We start from the raw sequence: 21,878 nt of genomic DNA, 5'->3' as shown, positions 1-21,878 counted from the left end.
GATGGAGGATCAGCTTCTCCTAAGGCCTAGTGTTTCCCCTGACTAGGCCCTTCACTGGTGGACAGGTCGTATATGCTAACTGTTTAGTCCTGGTTGTGGGCCTGGAAATATTAGGCCTGGGACAACGACTGAGGTGTGGGGTGCTGAATGAGGTTTTGATAAACTTTTGGTGGCATGAGGAGGTCTTTGTACTTAGCCGAGGGTTCGCTGAGAGGGGCTTTGGTCAGGATTATCAAAGTATTTCCCTTATTCCTATGGAGTGTTGTAAGTGTATATAAAGTGATAACTGTGGGGGATTACAGGGATGTAAATAAAGCACATGTGTATCCGTATCGTATGTAGGTGTAAATATGACACCACTGCACACCCAGGCGTAACAATGTTTCTCCAGTCTGGTGTTCTGGTCAGGCTCAACTTGTTTGTAGGGTGTCCCACAGAGTTGCATATAGAAGAAGTAAACCAGAAATCTGAAGCAGTGTCATTATAAATTGTACAGCAAAAAGGCAGCTTGGCTGGAGACCTTTGGAACCTGTAGGATTGGTCTGTATGTGTTATTTATTGCCGTGTCCTATACACAGCTCCTCCTACCTTCCCTTACCCCCATCTCGACCACCTCGCTAAACCAGTAACACAAAAGCCGCGTCTTCACTAGCCTCTTCCTTTTGGAAGGGGCATGATAATGAGTTAGTTGGGAAGATGCTAATGAGGTGCTGCCATGAATATGCAGCACCTCATTAGCATAAGGGCAGCCACACGCAATTCAAAAGTGCTGCTATTTGGTTTTAGGAAGAGGGGGCTTTCGAAGTCCGGGGTGGCCCCCTTCGAAAGGCCCTTGTCTACATGAGTGACGCGTGATTCAAAAGTGGCACTTTCAAATCTCATGTGGCTGTGATTATGTTAATGAGGCACTGTATATTCATGGATCACCTCATTAGCATCTTCCCAACTTGCTCATTACCATGCCACTTCTGAAAGGAAGGGGCTAGTGTAGACGTAGCCAAAGGGAAACGGGGCCTTCAACTTCTGCGTGCAAACCATTGAAAAAACCAAGAAAATCCCAATCTTTGCCATCCTCATTTGCACACACTCAGACAGACAAATGGACACACACACAACATACCTTCCTGTGTGTACACACTCAGAAACAGAGGCAAACACACACAGAGGTGCACACTTACATGCCCATAGATGGATACGGACACACACACCCCCACAACCTTGGCCTTCAGGATCCCACCCAGGAGGTGTAACCTGACAATCCCTAACAGATCAGGCCTGCTAGGGATGTGGGTAGGGAAACACCTTGTTGTAAAGTCCAACCAGAACTAAAGCCTGAGTGAAGACTCTGAGCAGGTCATTGGCTGCAGAGCAGCATCAGCACCCAGGGTGCTTTGTGTGGGTGACTGGCGGAACCTTAGGCTCCCGCAGAGTTTGGCAGCAGAGGCGGGGTTTTGAGAAAAGCAGTGATGCTCAAGTTCAGTAGTTACCAAAGGGCCTTTGTGAAGCCAGCCCTGGACACCTTCCCGGAAGATGCTTCAGTCACACACAGGTTATGGTTGGTCAAATCAAGGGGACGGGTGAGAGGGTGACTGACAACACTTGGAGGAAACTGCCAAGTTTCCAGACGTCCACCTCCTACTTTTAAAAAATTCTTTTCACCTGTCTGTGCACAAGGGGAAGGCTCCATGCAGCAAAACAGACTTTTATCTGCACTTACCATTACCCACTGCCTCTAGTGTCCAAGCTCCTTTCTTGGCTAGAACCTGGGCAATGTCCCTTTCTTAGGTTGCTGGCAGCTGGAGCACCATCTTGCAGCAAGAACATGGTTAGGTACCCACCAGGCAGAATTTATGTTAAGGCCAGGCAGCTCTGTGTTGATGGCCCTTCAGTGACACTTAGATCACACAATGGAATGCACTTCTCCATCATGGAAACTCTGAATGAGGACTGATGAGAACCAATGTCCTTGGGTTACTTTTCCAGAGAGATTTGACAAGCTAGCAGTTTATTTTATCACTGCTGTGATCCTGATCAATGATCACTGATCTACAATTCTCCAGTAACTAAAACTATGTAGCCTGAAATGGACTTTCAGAGACTTTCTAGAATCAGCAAATATCCCTGCTGGACTTCATCAATAGATATAATTGATGGACGTGGAGTATCACTTCAACAGTTCTTTCTTTTTTGTAAAATAAATCTTTAGATATTTATGTCTAAAGGATTTGGGCAAGTATGTTGTTTTGGGTAAGATCCACGTATATATTGACCGGGGACTGCAGCTGCACCTTTGGGGCCTGGTATAACTGTGTGGAGTTGGTGAAACAGGTTCAAGAACTTATCACCTAAGTTTGGGGTTGTTGGGCTGGGCTGGCAGAGCAGCTGGGAAGTCTGTGGACTTGTTTGTGTGGCATCTGGGTGGCCAGTGAGGCTGGCAGAGGTACTTTTGTGGCTGATTGGATTTGTCGTCATGAGAAGGAAATCCCAGCCTGGGACTGTAAGAAGCCCAGATCTTAAGAAAAGGTAACCTGGGTTGGGGTCCTTAGCTGAAGAGGTGGAGAAGAGATTAGTGCTTTGGGAAAATAGGTGGGACAGGATCATGTCCCTGTGGAGAGAGGCGAGGCAGAAGACAAGTCCTTTGGTGAGTAAGCACGAAGGGCAAAGGGTCTCAGGAGTGAAGATGTGTGGACCATGTGTGTTAATGATCTGTATGCAGACCAATTCCCCAAACTGTCACACTGACACAGCACAGTAAGGTCAGGAAAGGGTTTAATGACTTTTGACTTTTCAGTAAGTGGCTGGTGCAGAGAACCCAGCCCCATATGACCAGCCAGCTCTGCGCAGAGCCCAATCCCAGGGCCAGAGCATTAGGAGAAAATCTTAGGTCTCTTTGTGAGTAAAAATCTGTAGCACCCTGTCTCGCATCTGTTTGGTCTTCACTCCATAGATGATGGGGTTTAGAAAGAGGGGCAACAAGAGGTAAATGCTGGAAATTACAACGTGGAAAGAGATGGACACATTCTCAGCAAATCAGTATATGACAGCATAAAAGAGACAGGGCATGTAAAAGACTAAGATGGCACTGAGATGTGAAACACAGGTCCCAAAAGTCTGAAGCCAGGCATCCTTTGTGGGGAGGCAGAAGATGGCCCTGAGGATCTGGGTATAGGACAGAGCAATGAAAATCACATCCAGACCCAGCACACAAAATAGCACAAAGAGGCCATAGGAACCACTAATTCTGGTGTCAGTGCAGGCCAGCTTTCCCACTGCCATGTGCATGCAGAGTGGTTGGGAGATGATGTTGGTTCTGCCATATGGCCACTGCCTTGCCAGGAAGGGGTACGGCAGTGCGAGTATGCCACCACGCAGCACCACAGCCAGGGAAATCTTGGCCACCACCGAGTTTCTAAGGGTGATGGAATGTCTGAGGGGGTCACAAATGGCCACGTAGCAATCAAAAGCCATGGCCACAAAGATCCCAGACTCTATCATTGAGAAGCAGTGAATGAAGTACATTTGGGTGAGGCAGGCACTGAATTCGATCTCCCTGGAATTGATCAAAAAGATGCTCAACATTTTAGGCAGGATGGAGGTAGACAGGCCGAGGTCGGTGATGGCTAGCACACAGAGGAAATAGTACATAGGCTCATGGAGGCTCGGCTCAGTTATTACGGTGAACAGGATGGTGAAATTCCCAAACATGTCTACGTCATAGATCACGCTGAAAGGGATGGAGATCCAGACAGCCATCTTCAGGCCAGGAATGCCCAGCAGGACGAAGGTGGATGGGTTGCTGAAGCTGGTTGTGTTGTCACAAGTTCTGAGCTAGCTAGAAAAACTAGATGTGCACAAGTCCATGGGTCTGGATTTAATGCACCCCAGGGTACGGAGGGAATTGGAAGAGGTCATTGCTGAACCTTTGGCCCTTATCCTTGAAGACTCTTGGAGATCAGGGGAGATACCGGATGACTGGAGGAAGGCAAACGTAGTACCCATCACTAAAAAAAGGAAAGGACAATCCAGGGAACTATAGACCGGTCAGGCTTACCTCAATCTCTGGGAAAATATTGGAGGGAATCCTCAAGGAATCCATTTAGGAGCACTTGGAAGAGGCGAAAGTGATGAAAAGTAGCCAACATGGATTCACCAGGGGCAACTCCTGCCTGACCAATCTGATTAGCTTCTATGATGACGTAACAAGCTCTGTGGACATGGGGAAGTCAGTGGAAGTGCTATACCCTGACTTCAGCAAGGCTTTTGATATGGTCTCCCACAACATTCCTATCCATAAGTTAAGGAAATATGGATTGGATCCTTGGACTATAAGGTGGATAGAAAACTGGCTTGATGGTCGGGCCCAAAGGGTAGTGGTCAATGGCTCAATATGTGGATGGCGGTTGGTTTCAAGTAGAGTGCCGCAAGGCTCGGTTCTGGGGCCGGTGTTATTCAACATCTTTATTAATGACCTAAATGAGGGACTGGATTGCACCCTCAGCAAGTTCGTGGATGACACAAAACTAGGGGGAGAGGTAGATACGTTGGAGGGTAGAGAGAGAATCCAGAGTGACCTGGATAAATTGAAGGACAGGGCCAAAAGAAATCTGATGTGGTTCAACAAGGGGACGTGTTGAGTCCTACACCTGGGGTGGAAGAATCCCAAGCATTGTTATAGTCTGGGGACCGACTGGCTCAGCAGCAGTCCAGCGAAAAAGGACCTAGGGGTTATGGTGGATGAAAGGCTGGATATGAGTAAACAGTGCGCCCTTGTAGCCAAGAAAGCTAATGGCATATTAGGGTGCATTGGGAGGAGCATTTCAAGCAGATCTAGAGAAGTGGTTATTCCCCTCTATTTGGCACTGGTGAGGCCACATCTGGAATATTGTGTCCAGTTTTGGGCTCTCCAGTATAAAAAGGATGTGGATTTGCTGGAACAGGTTCAGCAGAGGGCAACAAAAATGATTAAGGGGCTGGAGCACAAGACCTATAAGGAGAGGCTGAGAGATTTGGGTTTATTTAGTTTACAGAAGACTTAGAGGTGATTTAATAGCAGCCTTCAACTTCCTGAAGGGGAGCTCTAAAGAGGAGGGTGAGAAACTGTTCTCAGTGGTGTCAGATGGCAGAACAAGGAGTAATGGTCTGAAGTTGAAGAGGGGGAGGTGTAGGTTAGATATTAGGAAAAACTACTTCCCCAGGAGGGTGGTGAAGCACTGGAATGTGTTGCCTCGAGAGGTGGTGGATTCTGCATCCCTCAAGGTTTTTAAGTCCCGGCTGGACAAGGTCCTGGCTTGGATGAGTTAGTGAAGGTTGATCCTGCTTGAAGCAGGGGGCTGGACTAATGACCTCCTGAGGTCCCTTCCTGACCTGGGATTCTGTGATTCTGTGCACAGAAATGGGCACCTCCAGGACATTTCTTCATGTCAGGAGCAAGTGAGGCCTGGGAGCATGGGGACTGTGGGTGATAACAGGCAGGAGGGCACTGGGCTTTTCTAAGACTTTGGTTGAGGTGCCCGGATTGATGTTCCAGACTGAATCAGACTCTGGCACTCTTGTCCCTGTTCCTTGTTGCTTCATACCCATGTGCACCTGCCTGTTTCAGTAATTAATCTCTTCCCCAGGCACTCAGCTGCACTTCTGCTTCTTCAGACCAGTGCCATAGCCTCTACAGCTCTGACCTATCCCATAAACCCTTGTGCTAGCCACAGCCAGTGCTGCCAATGACCCATTGTCAAAGCCAGTGCAAATTATTCTAGGACACAAGCAGATCCAAAGGCTGCCACGGTGCTGAGACCTCTTGTCTGTTGTTTAGATGGGGTGTGAGGTAGGGCAGGGACTTGGGTGGAGGGTGGGTTATGTAGGACTTCCCATTTCTCACTTTGAAGCTACGTCTACACGAGAACCCTACATCAAAGTAGCTTATTTCGATGTAGCGACATCGAAATAGCCTATTTCGGTGAATAACGTCTACATGTCCTCCAGGGCTGGAAATGTCGACGTTCAACGTCGACGTTGCGCAGCATCACATCGAAATAGTCACTGCAAGGGAACGTCTACACCCCAAAGTAACACACATCGAAATAAGGGTGCCAGGCACAGCTGCAGACAGGGTCACAGGGCGGACTAGCGCTTCTGGGGCAACAGCTAGCCGCTCCCTTAAAGGGCCCCTCCCAGACACACTCAGCCTGCACAGCACGCGGTCTGCAGAGCCATAGGCACGCACACCTCGAGCGACGCAGTCATGGACCCCCAGCAGCAGCAGCAGCAGCAGCAGCAGCAGCAGCCAGAGGTCCACCCAGCCGCCCCTGCAGGAGCAGCGCTCGCCCTCCTCCATGACATGCAGGAGGCAGCTGATCACATCCTTGCCACAGAGGAGGAGCTGCCCGCAGGGGAGGAGGACGCAACCCCCAACCCTGCAGAACCCCGACCCCCCTCACCTCACACGCCGCCGGCTGAGGAGCTACCCCACCAGCACCGACTGGTGGGAGCGGCTGGTGCTTGGCGAGTGGGACGACGACCGCTGGCTCAGGAACTTTTGCATGAGCTGGCAGACATTTATGGAGCTGTGCCAGTGGCTCACCCCCGCACTCAGGCACCAGGACACCACCATGCGGCGTGCCCTCAGTGTGGAGAAACGGGTCGGCATCACTGTCTGGAAGCTGGCCACTCCAGACAGCTACCGATCCGTGGCCAGGAGTTTGGCATCGGCAAGGCCACCGTCGGGGCTGTCCTCATGGAGGTAAGAGGACCCACGGGGGGAGGGGGAGGCAGCCCTGGCAGGGGAGGGAGGGGAGGCAGCCCTGGCAGGGGAGGGCCACACACACCCTGCTCACCCCTCATTGGTGCTCTCCCATGTGCTTCCCCTGCAGGTCGTCCGCTCCATCAACGCCCTGCTCCTCCACAGGCTCGTGAGGATGGGGGACCCGGATGCCGCCATCACGGGCTTTGCCACCCTGGGCTTCCCCAGTTGCTTCATGGCTCTGGATGGGACTCACATCCCCATCCACGCCCCGGAGCACAGTGGAGAACGTTACATAAACAGGAAGGGCTACCACTCAGTGGTCCTCCAGGCCTTGGTGGACAGCCGGGGCCGTTTCCTGGACATTTATGTGGGCTGGCCTGGCAGCACCCACGACGCCCGGGTATTCCGGAACTCGGGCCTGTGCCGCCGGCTGGAGGCGGGGACCTACATCCCCCGGCGGGAGATCCCTGTGGGGGACACCACCATGCCCCGCTGCGTCATCGCAGATGCAGCATACCCCCTCCGGCCCTTGCTCATGCACCCGTACACGGTCCATCTGTCTGCCAGCCAGGAGCGCTTCAACTAGCGCCTGAACCACGCGCGCCAGGTGGTGGAGCGCACATTTGGGCACCTCAAAGGGCGCTGGAGGTTTCTCCTCACCCGCCTTGATGCAAACCCCACCAACACCCCCCAGATTGTGGGTGCGTGCAGCGCCCTACACAACCTGGTAGAGAGCAAGGGGGAGGCCTTCTTTCATGGCTGGGCTGTGGAGGCTGGCAGGGCCGATGTGCAGCCACCCGCTGCCCCCAGTCGCCAGGTGGACCCCAAAGGGACCCGGGTCCGGGAGGCCCTGCGGGCCCAGTTCGACGAGGCCACGGGGTGAATGCTGGCAGGCCCCCCACTGCACCCCCCCATCCTCCACAACACTCCCTGCCCCTACGCCCACACCACAGAGCACCCAAGAGCACGCCCCCACCCCCATTTTTCTTGTAAAAGTAAAATCAGACAGTTGTTTGTCAAATCAAACATCTTTTGAACTGTTATTAATTATGGAAATTCTAACTTATATATATGTATATATTATAAAAACAGGGATAACAAGGAAGGGGAGAACTATTTACATGGGGGGGTAAGGATCAACGATGGAAAACGGGGGGTCACAAATAAATACAAACTATTTACAGCAAAAAAACAACGTAAAAGTGGGGAGAATATATACAAAGGGGGGCGGGCCACGTCCTGGGCCCCACGGCCCTACAGTCCAGCACTGGGGGTGGGCGGCCGGGATCCCTACCTCGGCCGCAGCCCTGGCCAGGGCTGGCTGGGGGCTGGGCGGACCGGGAGATACGGCCGGCGAGTGTCAGCTGGCCCCAGGTCCCCCTCAGCGGAATGGCCCTCGGTGGCGGGTGGCGGTGCGATGGCGGCTGGAGCAGTGGGTGGCGCAGCGGGTGGAGCAGGCAGGGCGGGTGCAGCGGCGGCCGGCGTGGCATGGGGAGCCAGGTAGTCCACAATGCGGTTGAAAGTCTGCATGAAGGCCCCTCATGCCTCCTGGCACCAGGCCAGCGCCTGCTCCTGCAGGTGGAGGCGGTGTTGCTCCACCCGCAGACGCTGCTCAGCGACCTCCACCTGCCGGCGGTGGAGGGCCAGCAGCTGGGGGTCCGTCGCCGGTGGCTGCTGCTGCTGGGTCCACCCTCTTGCCTGCCGTGGGGCCGGTCGGTCCTCAGCCGAGGGGCTGGCCTGCAGTGACGGCCCCGGAGGGCTTTTTGGGACCACTGATGCCTCACCAGCGCTCTCTGGTCCTTCCGATGGTGCAGCTGCGGAGCACAGGAGGTGGGGAAGAAGAGTGGAGACAGCCGTTAGTGTGGGCCCCGAGCCATGGCCCTTGTCCCCCCACCCCTGTGCTGCAGGTTCCCCATCCCCGTCCCCGGGAGATGCTGCTGTGACGGGGTTCAGGGGTCCCCCTGCACTGCACCCCGTCCCCCGGCGGGAGTGACTCTCACTCAGCAGGTACAACAGGAGGTTTCTTAGGCAACAGATGCCCAGTTTCTCCCAGAAGTGACAGTACAACAGTCAGAGACGGTCCTTCCAACCCGTCCTGGGGAGAAGACCCCGAGGGGTGCCCCTCTGGGGTGCAGCTTTCCCCCTCCTCAGGCTGGATGCCTTCTAGCTCTTCCTTCCCCTAGCCTCTAACTGCCACCCCCGATTCAAAGCCAGCTCGGCTCCTCCCTCCTCTTTGTTCAGGGCAGAGGTGTTACCTACCAGTTGTCACCCCAGGATTATCCTTAGCCACTGGGAGCTATTCAGCTTGTTTCTCATATGTAGCCTGAGTCTCGCATTTGCACTCCCCCCACTCCATCACATGCTGCTGCTGATGCTGCTGGGTGTCCGACCCCCTCCCCCCGGGGGACTCTAGAGGTTCCGCTCCCCCCAGCCCCGGGGATGGGGCATGGCACTGTCGTGCTGTGAGGGGCAGGGGTTGATGGACTCTTCTGAGGGACATGCCACTGCTGTCCTTGGGACCATGGTCATCTGGGCATGTGGAGGGCCCTGGTCATATCTATTACCCCAGCCCCTCAACCCCAGGGGTGTGCACCCGGGGGGAACATACCTGACGGTCCACTCCCACGCTCGGGGGACACCCGGGGGGCGGATGCCCGGCTGGAGCTCTGGGACAGCATCAGTATTTGGAGCCCGATGTTGCTGGAGGAGGAGTTCCCCTCCTCCTCCTCCTCCTCCTGCTCCAATTCCCCGGGGGTGGGCTCCTGGGGGGGCCCCCAGGGTGCAGGGCTTGCCTCCTGGGCTGACTCCGCCTCCGGGGCCTGCTGGGGCTCCTCAGTCGAGATGTCAAGTGTGGCCTGAGGGGAGGAGGTGTGCCAGGGGCCCAGGATGTCCCTGAGCTCCCTGTAAAAGGGGCAAGTGACGGGGGCGGCCCCAGATCGACTGGCCGCATCCCGGGCCCGGGCGTACCCCTGCTGCAGCTCCTTCACTTTACTGTGGACATGATCTGGAGTGCGGGCAGGGTGACCCCGGGCAGCCAGGCCCTCGGCCAGCCGAGCGAACGCATCCACGTTCCGCCTCTTGCTCCCCATTACCTGGAGCACCTCCTCCTCGCTCCAGAGCCCCAGCAGGTCCCGAAGCTCGACCTCCGTCCAGGAGAGGCCCCGCTGCCGCTTCGCCGCCTGTCTCCTGGGCTGGGAGCCCTGGCTCCCCTTGGTGGGGGGTTCCCTGGGGGCGCTGGGGGGGCTGCCGGGCGGCCATTGCGTCAGGTGGGGGTATGGGTGGCTGCGGAGGAGCGTGCAGGCTAGCCGCGTGTTACTGCTGCTGCCTGCATGCTCTTTCATCTTCCTGCACAGGAAGGGAGGGGGCGGGGACCTTTAAGGGGCCGCTCCACGCGGCCACCATTGAGCTCAGGGGCTGGAGAGAGCGTCTTTCAACCCCTCAGCTGATGGCCGCCATGGAGGACCCCGCAATTTCAATGTTGCGGGACGTGCAATGACTACATGTTCCCTACTTCAATGTTGAACATCGAAGTAGGGCGCTATTCCCATCCCCTCATGGGGTTAGCGGCTTCGACGTCTCGCCGCCTAACGTCGATGTTAACTTCAAAATAGCGCCCAACACGTGTAGCTGTGATGGGCGCTATTTCGAAGTTAGTGTCGCTACTTCGAAGTAGTGTGCACATGTAGACGCGGCTTGAGAGGTGGAAGGTTCTTGTTCCCAGACCAGGCCCACTAGTATTCAAATTGTTCTGTAGATGGGGACCTTGGTGTGCATAGTTGCAACACTCAGCCTCTAGGAACTCTTTGATATTCACACACACACTTTGTTAACACTCTTGGCACAGTCACAACCCCAACCTCAACCTAGTGGAATAAAAACTATACAATTTACACCTGCATATCCATATGCTCCCACCATGAGAACAGCCACACTGGGTCAGACCAAAGATCCTTCTAGCCCAGTACCCCATCTTCTGACAGAGACCAATGCCAGATGCCCCACAGGGAGTGAGCAGAACAGGGAATCATCAAAGCGATCCATCTCCTGACATCCATTTCCAACCTCTGACAGACACAGGCTAGAGACACCATCCCTGCCCAGCCTGGCTCATAGCCATGGATGGACCCAATCTCCAGGAATTTATCTAGTTCTTTTGTGAACCCTGTTAAAGTCCTGGTCTTCACAGCTTCCTCTGGCCAGGAGTTCCACAGGCCTAATGTGCCCTGGGTGAAGAAAAAATTCTTTGTGTTTATTTTAAACCTGCTGCCCATTCATTTCATTTGGTGACCCCTCGTTCTTATGTTATGGGAACAAGGAAAAAACTTTTCCTTATTCACTTTCTTCACACCAGCCATGATTTTATAGACCTCCATCATACCTCTCATAGTCTCCTTTTTCCTAAGCTGAGAAGTCCCAGTCTTTTCAATCTTCCTTCATGTGGCCCATGTTCCAAACCTTTAATCAGCTTTCTTGCCCTCTTCTGAACCTTTTCCAATGCCAATATGTCTTTTGAGATGAGGTCACTACATCCACATTAATATTCAAGATGTGGTACACCATGGATTTGTACAGAAGCAATAAGATGTTCTCTGTTATTCTCTATCCCTTTTTTAATGAAGCAGCTCTTCTGATAAAACCATCTACTCTGGGTCTGCAGACATGGGAAGCTGCAGAATCTACCACGTCCCTTCACAGTGTCCCCCAATGGCTAATCATCCTCTGTGCTAAATTTTGTCCCTTATTTTCAGCTGGCATTTGTCTGGCTTCAACCTCCAGTCACTGGGTCTTGCTTTGCCTTCCTCCAGGAGAAGAGAGACCCCGTTGCCGAGTTTTGTCCCCATAAACATCTCACTTGGTCATCTCTTTGGTATGGTAAATATACAAAGTTTTTAAGTCTCTCAGTCAGCCTCAGATCATTCCTGTGGCTATTTCCTGCTTCCTGTCTCATTCTTCAATACCTGTTTTGAAATGTGGCCCCCAGGACTGCACACAGTTGGTTTCAGCAATGCCATGCACACAGGTAAAATCCTTCCTTTGTCCCACTCATCGCTCCCCTGCTTACGCATCCAAGGATCACCTCAGCCCCCCCTTCTGGTCACAGTGTCCAGCTGGGAGCTCACAAGGAGTTGGTTCTCTACTGATTGCAAAATCATTTTCACAGTCCTTGTATTTGATAAGAGAGTGCCCTGGTCTGTGGGTGTGTAGTTCATTCACCGTTCCAAGCGGATAACTTTGGATCTGATTGTATGAAAACATTGTGTTTCCATGAGCCCGACTCACCAAACATTCTAGATGAATCAGCACGTCTGTCCTGGCCTCCTCATTGTGACCATTCTGCCAGTCCTTGGGTTGGCCACATATTTATTGCAAGCCTACATCTCCCCCACTGCAACTGGATACCATTGCTTCTAGGTCTGTCCTCTGCAACACTGAGAACAACCTGGCTCCATACTCTTTGGACTCCCTCTTTAGGCAGGTAAAGGCTTCTCTTAATTCCCCCCTCCCTCTTCCCTCTCTCAAGATCCCTTCCAGTCCTAGTACTCTATGATTCTATAATTCTTTGATTCTATAAGCCCCTTTATCAATGAAAGGAAGCTCTACACAGTGGTAGTCCTCCCCAGGTAATAGTTACTTACGCTGCCCTTGAGCATAAACAAAAGAGAAAAACAGACAGATCAAAGTGAATTACTGGATTAAAATAAAAGAAAACCACACAGCTACTTCTAACTTCCCTGAGAGACTTGTTGCATACAGATTCTTACCCTAAAGAGCTGTTCTCACTGTAGTAAAAGCTTCAAGTCAGAAATGATCTTATCCTACTTGGGTTGCCAACATGAGCAAATAATCTGTTCCGGCAGGAGTCAGGCCTGTCTAGGGTTGCAGATATTTCCTACATGCCAGTCTGAGCCATCACAGCAAAATTCCATTGATGTGTATTAGCACTCTTCACACCCTTTTGTCAATCAGGTAGTGATAAGAACATGAGTACATAAGAACAAGAGAATGGCCATACTGGGTCTTCCCACTGAGACCAGTGCCTGATGGCCCAGAAGGAACAAACATAACAGGGAATCATGAAAGTGATACCTCTTCAGACATCTATTTCCAGCCTCTAACAAAGAATGTTTAGGGACACCATTCCTACCCATCTTAGCTTATAGCTATGGATGAGCCTAAACTCCATGAATTTATCTAGTTCTTTTTTGGACCCTGTAAAAGTAAATGGTCTTCCCAACCTCCTTTGGATAGGAGTTCCACAGGTTGACTGTGTGCTGTGTGAAGAAAAACTTCCTCAGGTTAGTTTTAAACTTGCTACTCATCAATTTCATTTGGTGATCTCAAATTCTTATGTTATGGGAACCAGTAAACAACTTTTCCTTATTCACGTTTTCCACAGCAGTCATGATCTTATAGTCCTCTATCATATCCCACCTTAGTCTCCTCTTTTCTAAGTGGAGTTCCAGTCTGTTTAATTTCTCCTCATATGGCACCCGTTCCAAACCCCTAATCATTTTTGTTGCCCTTTTCTGATCCTTTTCCAATGCCAATATATCTTTTTTGAGATGAGGTGACCACAACTGTATGCAGTACCATGGATTTATACAGAGGCAATAAGATAGTCTCTGTCTTGTCCTCTATCCCTTTTTAAATGATCCCTAGCATTCTGTTTGCCTTTTGATTGCTGCAGCACATTGAGTGGATGTTTTCAGAGGACTATCCACAGTGAATCCAAGATCTCTCTCGAGTGGTTATCGGTAAATTAGCCCCCAACATTTTGTGAGTACAGTTGGGATTCTTTGTCCCCAGTGTGCATTACTTTACGCATAACATTACATGATATTCATTCATGTGTTGCTGCTCATAGGCCCTGGCTAAGTACTCAGCCTTCAGCCCCAGTGCAGGCAGGAAGACCTCCCCCTTTGCCTTCACTGATGTTGGCAAGGCACAGCGGTCTGCCATCTCCTGTGGGATGTTGCACTCCCTGATGTCCAGGTGGGTGAGGAGGCATCTGAAACAACCCTTCAGGTAGCCAAAGGCACTCTTGACCACCATGCGGGCCCTGGCCAGCCTGGCTTTGAATGCTTCCCATGGGGGGTCCAGGTCACCATTGTAGGGTTTCATGAACCATGGCAGCAGGGGATAAGCCATGTTCCCCACCAGACAGATGGGCAAGTGCACTTCCCCAGCCCCGGTGGTAGGGCAGGGGAGAAAGCAGTCCGGCATGCAGCCCCGGTGGTAAGGCAGGGGAGAAAGCAGTCCGGCATGCAGTTTGTGGTGCACACCAGAGTTCCTGAACACTTGGGCATCATGTGCCTTCCCCAAACACCCAATGTGTAGGTCTGGGAACTGGCCTCAGTGGTTGGTCACAGCCTGCAGGACCACCACAAACTATCCCTTCCTGTTAATGCAGCTTGATGCCCAGTGGCCTGGGGCAGGGATCGGCATGAGTGTCTTGTTGATAGGCCCCTGCCCCTGCAGCTGGGAAAGCCCAGGGTGCCAAATTGGTCTCACCATCTGTAGAAGCAGACAAACAAACTGAGAATCACAGGGGTGCCAGGGCACTTGCCAGTTCCCCAGGTCCCTCTCCCCTTCCCCCTCACCCCTCATGGCGAGCAGCTCCCAGCAATTGCATCCACCCCTGGCTGGGCTTTTCTGGGTGGGATGGAGGGAGTCCTTCTGGGGGGGCTTGCGCTCTCCATCCTCCCATTCTCCAGGGACTCCCACCCCATCCTCCCACTGGCATTGTGGGCCAGTGGCTCAGGACCACCATATGTGTATGAATAGGACCCCAACAGCCAACTTCCCCATGCTGAACTGGTTCCCCACGGATCAGTAGCTGTTTGGCATGGTGAGTTTCCAGGGTGCAATGGTGACCTGCTTCTGGAGGGGGAAGGTGGGCCTCAGGTGTGTGTCCCATCATTGCAGAGCAGTGGCGAGCCAATGGTAGAGGTCGAGGAAGGTGGTCTTCCTCGTCCTAAAGTTGTGACGCCGTTTCTGGTCACTGCAGCACTCCAGGATGACATTATCCCACCAGTCCACACTGGTGTCCAGATGCCAGGTGTGGTAGGGCATGGGCTCTGGTCCAGCTGTTGGATCAGCTGCAATAGCTACCCAAGTAGGGTTGGCCACATGGGCATGGGGTGGGATTGCTAAAGGACCTGGGAGTCAGCCTCGAGCCAGTGCTCCATAACCCATTAAAGGAGCACCAGGAGGTAGAGACCGGCCAGAGCTAGCTCCAGCTCCATGACGGGGAGTGTGGTGGGCATCAGGGCAACCAGCGCATGCAGTGGCTGTGCTCTGCTGTCCTTTGCAAAGGTTGGCAAGAGAGCAGAGAATCCTCAGAAATGGCTGTCCAGGGGGTCCTGTAAGCATGATCCTCAGATAGCCTCAAGGTGCAGCCATAGGAAGCAACCCCTGACCTGGTGCGCTGCCAGACCTGCTTCTGTGTGGGCTTAAATCTGATTCACCTTCCAATGAGTGTGGACACTCATTGTCAAAAGAGCAGAATGCTAGCTCAAAATAGCAGTAATGTGTAGACATGTAGCCTAAGAAAAAATGTGCAGCTATAGACTAAGTTACTGTTAGACTGGTGAAGAATGGAATAAGTTGCCTCAGGAGGTTGCAGCATTTTTTGACAGCAGGTTAGACAAACACCTGCAGAGATGGTGTCGATGGTGCTTGGTACTGCTTAGAGTGCAGGGGACTGGACTTGATGGCCTCTTGATTTTCCTTGCAGAGCTCCAAGTCTATGATTCATAGTGATATTCAAATTACTGATCATCGATCCCTTAGCAATAGCCCCATGTGCCTGTGAAAATGTTCCTGTCTGACCTCAGGCCTCTTTCTCCAGGGCTCTCTGTCCACTGTCTGCCCATCCCGACTGGGCAGTTACAGGGTAGCATGGCCTATGGAGACTTCGGTGTTATGCTTTGTTTCTGACTAGTCAACAATAATGGCTAAATATGCACAAATGCACAGGCAGCCAATTCCACTGTGACTCAGACCAGAGCCCCAGAGTTCTCATCCCCCCTTGGGAAGGTCCCGTAATTGCTGTTTACACCTAAAGCTGGATTCATAGCACAGAAGCTGCTTCTGTCCTAAATGTTGCTCAAACCCCACTGGAGTTCACAGAGCTGGATTATAAGCGATGTGCACTCCGGTGTCAGCTCTCGGCGTGGGATGAGCTGGAGATGCTGGGGTGACAGAGGTGTGGCACGTGGCTGCCTGAGGGGGATTCCCAGAGAAGACACTTCCAGCTCACAACTCACAGGTATCCATCTCCTGCAGAGAAGCGGCCGTTCTTGACAAGCCCATAGTAACCTGGCTGTGCTGGCACAGAGAGTAAGTCTGTGATCCCTTCTGCTCTGCACAGCCATTGCACCCGCAGGGCCCTGGACACAGGACGAGTTTGCTGTGGTATCACTGCTCAGAGTGTCCCTCTGTGCTGCGCACCTGGGCCTGCCCTGGCTGATGGCCTCCAGCACAGGGGCGGCTGCCTTGTGGTGGTGCAGGGATCCTTTAAGATGAAAGGTGTTGGCAGACGTCCATACAAGGCCAAATTCAGAGGCCGTGGCCAGTATTTTGCTGAATGAAGCAAAACTGCCCTCGGAGCGAGAAGTGAGTAAAGAGTGCAGGAGATAGCTGTGTGTTACTGCACAGACACTGGCACGCCCTTGTCTTGTGTTTAGGGCCCTGCCTGTTCAGAGGCAACAGGGGCTGTTACCTGCCTGTAATCTCCTGCCCTACATTCCTTGGTGCCATTAGTTTCACTGTTATTCCTGAAACATTCAAAGAATAGTTCTTAAGAACAGAAGAACGGCCACACTGGGTAAGTCCAAATATACCTCTAGACTAGTTTCCAGTCTTCAGACATTGTTGGCAAGGAACCAGGGGTGCCAATGTGAAGACAGAGATCAATTTTGGGATAGGAGGACTGATTTCCCCGTTGCAGTGTTTTGCATGAGCAGTGCGGAGCTGGCAGAAATGGATTTGTTCTAGGACCAATACTGTTCAACATCTATATTAATGACCTGGATGAGGGGTAGGATTGTGCCCTCAGCAAATTTGTGGAAGATACTAAAAGGGAGAGGTAGATATATTGGAGGGTAGGGACAGGGTCCAAAGTGACCTAGACAAATTGGAGGATTGGGACAAAAGAAATCTGACGAAGTTCAACAAAGATAAGTGAAGAGTCCTGCACTTGGGCTGTAAGAATCCCAAGCATTGTTACAGGCTGGTGGACCGACTGGCTAAGTAGCAGTGCAGAAGAAAAGGACATGGGGATTATAGTGGATGAGAGGCTGGACATGAGTCAATGGTGTGCCCTTGTAGCCAAGAATGCTAATGGCATATTGGGGTGCATTCAGAGAAGCATTTCCAGCAGATCTAGAAAGCTATTATTCCCTTCTATTCATCACAGGGGAGGCCATGTGTGGAGCATTGCACCCAGTTCTGAGCCCCCGCCCGGAGGAAAAAGAAGAGATTTAGATGCATTGGTGGGGGTCCAGCAGACAGCAACCGAAATGATTAGGGGTATGGAGTACATGACCTTCAAGGAAAGTGTGACAGGACAGGGGTTTCTGGACACAGCTAGAGAAATCAATCCAGGTACCTTTGCTTAAAATCTGTGTCACTTGCAGCCCCAGGCTGGGATTTTCTTCTCACTAAGGCAGATCCAACCAGCCACACAGCACCTCTGCCAGCCCCACTGGCCAGCCAGAAGCCACACGAGCAAACCCACAGACTTCTCAGCTGTTCTACCAGCCCAGACCAACAGCCCCCAACTTAAGGTGATAGGCTCTTAGATTCTTCCAGACCCCAAAGGCCCAGCCCCAGTTCCTGGTCAATATATGCTTGAATCTTATTCAAAACAACACTCTCCCCAATCCTTTAGATCTAATAACTAAAGATTTTTTTTAAAAAAAGAAAAGGGTTAGAGAGAAGAATTGTTAAACCTATACTTTACATACATTAGTCATAACTACAGATGAAGCCCAGGAATATTATTTGCTGATTCTTGAAAGCTTCTGAAAGTTCATTTCAGCTTACAAGGGGTCAGTTATGAATGAGAGCATTGTAGATCTGGCATACTGGGGTCCACATGATGGACGTGAACCCTTGGAGACTCAAAGAAAAAGATCCAAGATGGACCCTCTAAGTCCACATCATGGCTGTCTCTCCTTTGTTGTCTTGAGTTCAGGGACAAAGCCCTTCTTCCCATAGTCCCCACCTGACTCAGCTAGGCTGTAGTGGTAAGCTGCCATTCAATGAATCCCAGGAGACAGTCTCAAATTCTGAAATGGACCTGTTCCTTTGTTTCTGTCCAGGTCACCTGACCATTGGGCTGCATCCCATTGACAGGTCCCATGTATCTGGGATGTGGATTCAACTGTCTGAGCCTTTGTTTATAGTCCATTCATCATAGAATCATAGAATCACAGGGCTGGAATGAACCTCAAGAGCTCATCAAGGCCAGCCCCCTGCTTCAAGAAGGATCAACCCCAACTAAGTCAGCCCAGCCAGGACTTTGTCAATGTCATGGCTCCTTCCCCACTCTAGCAAGATAAATGCAGAAGTGGGGGCCAGCAAAAGTACATCCAAAACCTTATCTACCAGGTTTTGGTATAAACTCCCCTCCCAAAATCCTAAAAACCCTCAGAATGTGGGGATAAAATTTGCTGCCACCACCCAAGTAATAATAAGGAAACCAGGGAGAGAATACTTGGGAAATCTCAGCCCCAAAAGTGAAAACCAGGACACAAACATTAACCAATACCAGGTTAACACAAAGAAAAAGAGAGAACTTTTATTATTACAACAATATTCGTGTTGGAAGCCTCATGACTAGATGGAAGAGTCTCAAAGTAAAACACATGGGAGTCTCCAACATGGGCCTAGAACTTAGTTACCAGGAGAGTAAAAGAACATTTCTAAGAAGTGCACAGACATCAGATCCCACTTCCCAAACCATAAAACAATAAAGCCTAATGGACTTATCTAAACTTTACCCTACTTACAGAAGATTGAAGGGCCTACTCGTGGAGGGAGATATTCTGTGTCTGCCTCCCTCATGGCTGGAAAGAAGAAGAAGGGTCGGAGAACAGAAAAGGGAGGAGCCAAAATTCAATTCCTACCTACATTCCTATAGGCCAACCCCACCTGGCTAAGGAGGTTAACCCTTCTTCTCCCAGGTTTCTGGCTAACCCTCATGATCATGACACACACCACAAATCACAGACAGTGCTGGACAGCCTCTGGCCACACTGGCTGTGATTTCTACCTGGAGGTCTGAGATAAGACATAGAAAATAAGTACACGCACACATTACATTCTTAGCAACTACATGAGAAATAACAAAATGCTTCCACACACGTGGAGTACCAACACAGATATACAGAATGTCCTATGTAATTGAGTCCAGAAATTCCTTTCGAGAGAGGGTGTCAGCTGCCTTGTTAGAGGCTCCTGAAATGTGCTGAACATCAAAGTCAAAGTCTTGGAGTGCCAAACTCCACCAAAGCAGTTTCTCGTTGGTTGTTTTGACTGAATGAAGCCATTGAAGAGCAGAGTGGTCAGTCTGAAGATGGAAGTGTCGCCCCCACACATATGGTCTTAGCTTCTCTAGAGCACGTACAATCGCATAGCGCTCTCTCTCTGAGACAGACCATGGCTTTATCTTTCAGACAATTTTTTGCTGAGAAATACAAAAGGGTGAAGTTGTTGATCTGGTTCTTCCCACATCAGAACTGCTCCAATGCCGCACTCAGAAACATCTGTGGTGACGAGGAAAGGCTTGTCATAGTCTGAGGTCCTCAGCACAGGCTCAGACATAAGAGCCGTCTTGAGCTGGTTAAAAGCTTCCTGGCACTGGTCAGTCCCCTTGACCCCACTGGGCTGGTTTTTCTTGGTTAGATCTGATAGAGGTGCGGCGACCTCACTGTGATGTGGTACAAATTGCCTGTAATACCCAGCCAACCCTAAAAAGGATTGAACCTGTTTTTTTGACTTTGGGACAGGCCAGTTTATTATAGCCTCTACCTTGGCCTGCGGAGGTTTCATAGTGCTTTGACCCATCTGATGAAGTGAGTCTGTGCTCACGAAAGCTCATGCTCAAAACTTTTCTGTTAGTCTATAAGGTGCCACAGGACCCTTCGTTGCTGTTACAGATCCAGACTAATGCGGCTACCCCTCTGATACTTGACCCACCTGGTGTCCAAGGTAGGTCACCCTGTTCAAGTCAATTTGACATTTTTTTGCCTTAACTGTTAGCCCTGCCTCCCTTATGCATTGGAAGACAGCTTGGAGATGTTCTAGGTGCTCCGCCCATGAATCAGAAAATACTTCCCAGAGGCGTTTCATTGCCCCTGCCAGGAAATTGGTCCCAGACTCAGTGAGGATCTCTGAGGGCCAACCTACCCTGGCAAAGATATCTGTTACTGCCTGGGCTACGTTCCTAGCTGTCTTGCTGCTTAGGGCCATGGCTTCTGGCCATTGGGTGTCAAAGTCCACTAGGGTCAATATGAACTGTTTCCCTCTGGGGGTCTTCTTAGGGAATGGACCCATAATATCCACAGCTACCCGCTGGAACGGGACCTCTATGATGGGAAGGGGTTGGAGGGGTGCCTTGATCCTGTCTTGGGGCTTCCCCACCTGCTGGCACACCTCACAAGTACAGACATAGCCAGTGGCCTCCTGGCCCATCCCCTCCCAGTAGAATGACCTTCTCAACCAGGCTTTGGTTCAGCTCACCCCAGGATAGAATCATAGAAGAGTAGGACTGGAAGGGACCTCGAGAGGCCTTCGAGTCCAGCCCCCTGCCCTCATGGCAGGACCAAGCACTTTCTAGACCATCCCTGAAAGCCATCTATCTAACCTCTTCTTAAATATCTCCAGTGATGGAGATTCTACCACCTCCCTTGGCAATTCGTTCCAGTGTTTGATCACCCTGACAGTTAGGAACTTTTTCCTAATGTCCAACCTGAACCTCCCCTGCTGCAGTTTAAGTCCATTGCCTCTTGTTCTATCCTCAGAGGCCAAGAAGAACAAGTTCCCTCCCTCTGCCTTATGACACCCTTTTAGATACCTGAAAACTGCTATCATGTCCTCCCTCAGTCTTCTCCTTTCCAAACTAAACAAGCCCAATTCTTTCAGCCTTTCTTCATAGGTCATGTTCTCTAGACCTTTGATCATTCTCATTGCTCTCCTCTGGACCCTCTCCAATTTCTCCACATCCTTCCTGAACTGCGGCGCCCAGAACTGGACATGATACTCCAGCTGAGGCCTAACTAGCGCAGAGTAGAGCGGAAGAATGACTTCTCGTGTCTTGTTCACAACACACCTGTTAATGCATCCCAGAATCATGTTTGCTTTTTTTGCAACAGCATCACACTGTTGACTCATATTTAGCTTGTGGTCCACTATAACCCCTAGATCCCTTTCTGCTGTAGTCATTCCCAGGCAGTCCTTTCCCATTCTGTATGTGTGACACTGATTTTCCTTCCTAAGTGGAGCACTTTGCATTTGTCCTTATTAAACTTCAGCCTGTTTACCTCAGCCCATTTCTCCAGTTTATCCAGATCCTTTTGAATTATGACCCTATCCTCCAAAGAAGTTGCAACCCCTCCCAGCTTGGTATCATCTGCAAACTTAATAAGTGTACTTTCTACGTCAATATCTAAATCATTAATGAAGATATTGAACAGAACCAGTCCTAAAACAGACCCCTGCGGAACCCCACTTGTTATACTTTTCCAGCAGGATTGAAAACCATTAATAACTACTCTCTGGGTACAGTTATCCAGCCAGTTGTTCACCCACCTTATAGTAGCCCCATCTAAGTTGTATTTGAGTAGTTTATTGATAAGTATATTATGTGAGACCGTGTCAAATGCTTTACTGAAGTCTAGGTATACCACATCCACCGCTTCTCCCTTATTCACAAGGCTCGTTACTCTATCAAAGAAAGCTATTAGATTGGTTTGACATGATCTGTTTTTAACAAAACCATGCTGGCTGTTCCCTATCAGCTTACCACCTTCCTATTGCTTGCAGACGATTTCTTTAATGACCTGTTCCATTATCTTTCCTGGCACAGAAGTTAAGCTGACTGGCCTGTAGTTTCCCGGGTTATTCTTGTTCC

At 50.9% G+C, this 21,878-nt stretch overlaps 1 protein-coding gene across 1 annotated transcript; it reads right to left on the bottom strand.

Moving 5' to 3' along the window:
• Nucleotides 1–3,030: 3,030 nt before the first annotated feature.
• LOC142006927 (olfactory receptor 52M1-like) lies at nucleotides 3,031–3,753 on the bottom strand. The gene has a single exon (XM_074983440.1). It carries the CDS (start codon nucleotides 3,751–3,753, stop codon nucleotides 3,031–3,033), a length of 723 nt encoding a protein of 240 aa, XP_074839541.1.
• Between the last annotated feature and the right edge of the window lie 18,125 nt (nucleotides 3,754–21,878).

The sequence above is a fragment of the Carettochelys insculpta genome, chromosome 1, assembly GCF_033958435.1.
Source record: "Carettochelys insculpta isolate YL-2023 chromosome 1, ASM3395843v1, whole genome shotgun sequence".
Taxonomy (NCBI): domain Eukaryota; kingdom Metazoa; phylum Chordata; order Testudines; family Carettochelyidae; genus Carettochelys; species Carettochelys insculpta.
The sequence above is the reverse complement of the archived record's forward strand: the minus strand, read 5'-3'. Positions and strand labels throughout refer to the sequence as shown.